The sequence below is a fragment of the Lytechinus variegatus genome, chromosome 6 (assembly GCF_018143015.1).
Source record: "Lytechinus variegatus isolate NC3 chromosome 6, Lvar_3.0, whole genome shotgun sequence".
Classification (NCBI taxonomy): Eukaryota; Metazoa; Echinodermata; class Echinoidea; order Temnopleuroida; family Toxopneustidae; genus Lytechinus; species Lytechinus variegatus.
The window spans coordinates 47221123-47225799 of NC_054745.1; the positions used below are offsets into that span (position 1 = coordinate 47221123).

A 4677-nucleotide genomic window follows, 5' to 3' on the forward strand; every position below is an offset into this window, starting at 1 on the left:
TTAGAACGTGAGTCTCTTTTTGAAGACGAGAATACTATCTCCATCACAAGCAATTATCTTGCCTGATGATGAGATCATTATACGAGAGGCTAAAAGGCATCCCCGCCTATCATCCTCATCAGTCAGTCTAGCTGATAGAGGGAATGACGTCACTCTTCTGTTCTTCACTTCATTCCCACTCATCACCTGATCAATCATACACGTCTTGTACTCATCATCTGATGTCACGACGTAGAGGTCGTCTGTTATAGGATCAACACTGACATTCAAGATGACATCACTGTGGGGGATTTCCCTTTGACCACCCTGTCTGTCTATGATTAGTACTCTCTTATCACCAGGTTGAGCGATGATGTGACCTGATGATAGCACACCTCGCATCCGTACATCCTGTTTACATGTGATGGTATTCACGATCTTACTATCAGCTGGGTTGATGACGTATATCCTAGACTGACCCCACTCAGCAGCGATGATCATCCCATCACGGTCAACAGCTACATACACCAATGAGGTATCGTCCGTTGTGTTTCTTGGTATTGTGACGTCATTGTTGCGCATCCATTGTCTGTCATACACACTGATGCATCCAGTCAAACTGTCCCCTGTACAACCTCTACACCATCTACCGCACACTAACTTGTCATCATTTAGTAATGCGCAGGAGAAAACACATGATGTATCAGTACCTGTAATCACTCTCTGGATGTGTTTAGTGTTTATATCTAATGTGTATGTATGCTGGCTACCTGACGCCAAGTCGGTGATGATCACATTACATTCATCTAAGCAGCCAACAATAAGTGGGACTTTGATTTCATCTTTGACACTATCACTGAGCATCCACTTGCCATCATACCCACCAATCCTACCATCATACTTCTCTCTCCCAACACCCTTCACAAACCTCACACCTGATATTCTATCAGTTATTTGTTTCACATCATTTTTATAAAGTCGTTTCTTTAGTTTATCACTCACTGACATGTTCACACTATGACCGTCTTTAACAATGTTTTTATCGTCTTCTAGTACTGTATCTATGGTCTGTATTGCATTCTCTATTGTTTTTGTTTTATCCTGTAATGATTTCATTAACTCTCTGATCTTCTTATCCTTCTCTTTAACAATGTTATCAATGTCTCTATGAAGACCAATCTTCTTATTGTCCATGTGTCTTTGTCTAATCTGTGCATTTGTATGGATTAATTCAAGTTGTTTCTCTCTCTCTTCATTGTTCTTTCGAATCTTCTCATTAATCTTCATAATCTCTTCTTCAAGTACTTGATTCTGATCATCAAAATTATGGTTGATTTTGTCAGCATCCATCTTCTCCTTGACTTTATCTATGTTGATCGCCTCCTTGATTATCGAATTAACTTCATCTTTCAAAGCTTGTAGATGGGTGTCTGTGTCTTTCGTGCATTGGTCAATTTCATCTGCATACAGGCGACCTTCTTTCAATTTGTCCCTTCCCTTTTCTTTTATGCTCGTAAGTTTTGCTTGAAGGTCTCCAATTGCGACATCCATATTTTGTCGCACACATGGGTCTAAATGATCTAGTGCACAAAAAGAACATAAAGGTTTACCATGACCCTTACAATATAATTTTACCTTTTCATCATGTTCTTCACAATAAATATTTGGTACACCTCTTTTAACTCTTGCGATGCATCTTTCTTTAGAGGCGCAGTCATCACAGAGTCTCTTCTTCTCCTCCACGTAGTACGTCACATCTGTGATTGATTGACACTCCTTTCCTTCACATTGTTGGTCTGGGGTGAAGTTAGTTGCCATGGTGATCAGAGTAGTGATCTGATGAAAATGGAAGACAAAAACATATTAAAAAAAGGAAAATTATCTTTCTTATCTTTAAATAAACGATGACATAAACGATCACAAGAACAAATTTTTCTGATTGTTGTGATAAAATAAAAAAAAAAACATTTGTTTCTCACAATTTGACATATGACCTGTTGTGGTAACCTCTCCAAGATGCCTTATTCACCGAATATTTGCCGAAGAGGGCGTGGTTACTTATGCAGCAGAAAGTTGAAGGTGTACTCTAGGCTGAAAATGATATGAATTGAATAGAAAAAAATAATAATGTCAGACAATTATTACAATGAAAATAGGGAATTATAGAATAAGGATTTTTTTCTATTTCTATGCCGGGAACTCTTCTACACATGGCTTTTTAATTATAAATCTTCCAACTGTCTCGTTGTTATTAAGTTACCAAATGAATCTAAGGTGATTTACTTAAGTTATTTTTTCACAAAGAATAAGAAAATAGGATTGACTTTTGATTCAATATGTAAGATCATATTTTCTTAATTTGTTACTGGGAGATATATTGCTTACGCATATACCATCAACTGCATATACAATGTATATAGGCATACCCGTTTTCACAAAATATTGTAAAATTTTAATATACAATATTTCCGTTACTTTTAACCTATAATGTTGATCGATTTTTTTTTTGCTCGTAGAAGCTTTCTTAATTTATATACATGTATACATGTATATATATACAGTCATATTTTTTACGCTTTGAGTAAGCATAAGCAGTTAGATATGTGACTAAGCGTAAGCCTCGATGTGGAATGTTTAATACCCCCCCCCCCCCGAACATTGTTCTCACGAACTGAAGTTTTGCAGCTCCGTTTTTATTGGATACTTCATTCTCATTTATACAGTGCGTATCGATAAAAAGTTTACACTTTGATATCAGAGGCGTCGATCCTGGAGGGGGGAGATCGCCCCACCAATGAAAATATTGGGTGGGCAAACATATCGTTTTGCCCCCCCCCCCAATAATTCCGCTGATGTGTAAAAATAAAATAAGATTGTAATGTTACACACAAATCAGCAAGCGAGATTGAGATACCAACTCGTTCTCTATTTAAAATTGTGCTCGAAATGTCCGCTTTTTAGATTGGAATATCAAAATTTTCAGCTCGCGCTCGCATCATTTATGTAGCCAAAACCCATACTTTTCATGATTAAATAGGTGAATAAAATGTCCCGTTTTTAGTTCTAAACCTCAACAGAACTCCCGCTTCGATTTTGCAATAATCTTTTGCTGGATATATATCGTGTTCTTTATCAAAAATGTCCATTAAACTGTCTTTTTTTCAGATCGAAATATCAAAATTTTCAGCTCGCGCTTAACGCTCGCATCTATTGTTCTTTTAGATACCGGTCTTAATCATTGGTACCAAAATTGCTTAGATTATCAAGCTTTCAGGTCAGAATATAAAGAGATTTCAGTTCGCTCTCGGCACTCGTATTATCTGTGTAGTGAGATACATGTATCTATCCTCCTCATGAGTCACACACACACACACACCACACACACACACACACACACACACACACACACACATATATATATATATATATATATATATATATATATATATATATATATGTGTGTGTGTATATATATGTGTGAAGAGTAGAGTAGAATCAAGGATGAAGCAAAGTATACACTATGTTGTAAAGCTTTCGGCCCTGGCCTTCTTCAGTTTTTATTTGCTAAACAAAACAAATAAAGCGAATCATAGAATAAGCAACAGAACAAACATAATGTAAATAATAGCAAATTGAATCAAAACCAAAACAAAAGAATTTACATTATGTTTGTTCTGTTGCTTATTCTATGATTTGCTTTATTTGTTTTGTTTAGCAAATAAAAACTGAAGAAGGCCAGGGCCGAAAGCTTTACAGCATAGTGTATACTTTGCTTCATCCTTGATTCTACTCTACTCTTCACACATATATTATAAACAATGATCAAAGCGATTGGTACATATATCCACGCCCCTCTCATTATATATGTATGTATATTTATATATATACATATATATATATATATATATGTATATATGTATAGTTTTTAAAAAATTATGCAAAGCCTTTCATACGAATTGATGAAGAGCGAAATAATATTCCATTGATTTACAATGCTATGTACTTGTATGTTTAGATTGTCACTTCCCACTCTAAATTTTTTGATGTTAATTGTTTCTGATGTTAAATAGTTTGTATTTTGTATTTTTGACGTTGAATGTTTTTTGATGATATATTTTATATTTATCTTGACATGTATTTTAAACTGCAGGGCGCCTTTGTAAAGCAGTTTTAAGAACTGAACAGGCCTACCCTGCAGTATAAAATAAATAAAACAAAATAAATAATAAATATAAATATAAATAAATATATATATATATATATACATGTATACGTACTTATACACATATATGTGTGTGTGAGTTTGTTTTGCCTTTGGAAAGTTGATTCAGGATTTTGCCCCCCCCCAATCTGAAAAATGGATCGACGCCTCTGTTTGATATTATTGTCTTCAAAAAGTGTTCTATAAATTCCTTTAAAACAATGGTTGGAATAATGACTTAAATAAATGAGAAATACAACAATAATTGGACTAATTAATCTTTTTTGTGTAATCACATTCGAGAGTTACCGTCTGGATGCAATGTCATAAAATAATTAATTAGAACTCCACTTTGAAATGGTTTAAGATCATTTAGTATGAATCATATATTATTCCTGGTGATATATTGAATGCAATGGTAAAAAATATTTATTTATACTACATGTAAATGAAACAAAACTTTATATAAAAGTTATGTGACATGGCGAATAAGGGGT

General features: G+C 34.4%; 1 protein-coding gene across 1 annotated transcript; it reads right to left on the reverse strand.

Moving 5' to 3' along the window:
- On the reverse strand, positions 1 to 1979 carry LOC121417914. The gene is made up of 2 exons (XM_041611647.1): positions 1974 to 1979; positions 1 to 1815 (listed from the first exon to the last, which is right to left on the reverse strand). Exon 2 carries the CDS (start codon positions 1795 to 1797, stop codon positions 1 to 3), a length of 1797 nt encoding a protein of 598 aa, XP_041467581.1. The 5' UTR covers positions 1798 to 1815; positions 1974 to 1979.
- Positions 1980 to 4677: the final 2698 nt, after the last annotated feature.

Excerpts from the sequence above, each read along its gene's own strand:
- LOC121417914 (XM_041611647.1), bottom strand. The coding sequence starts at position 1,797 with ATGGCAACTAACTTCACCCCAGACCAACAATGTGAAGGAAAGGAGTGT.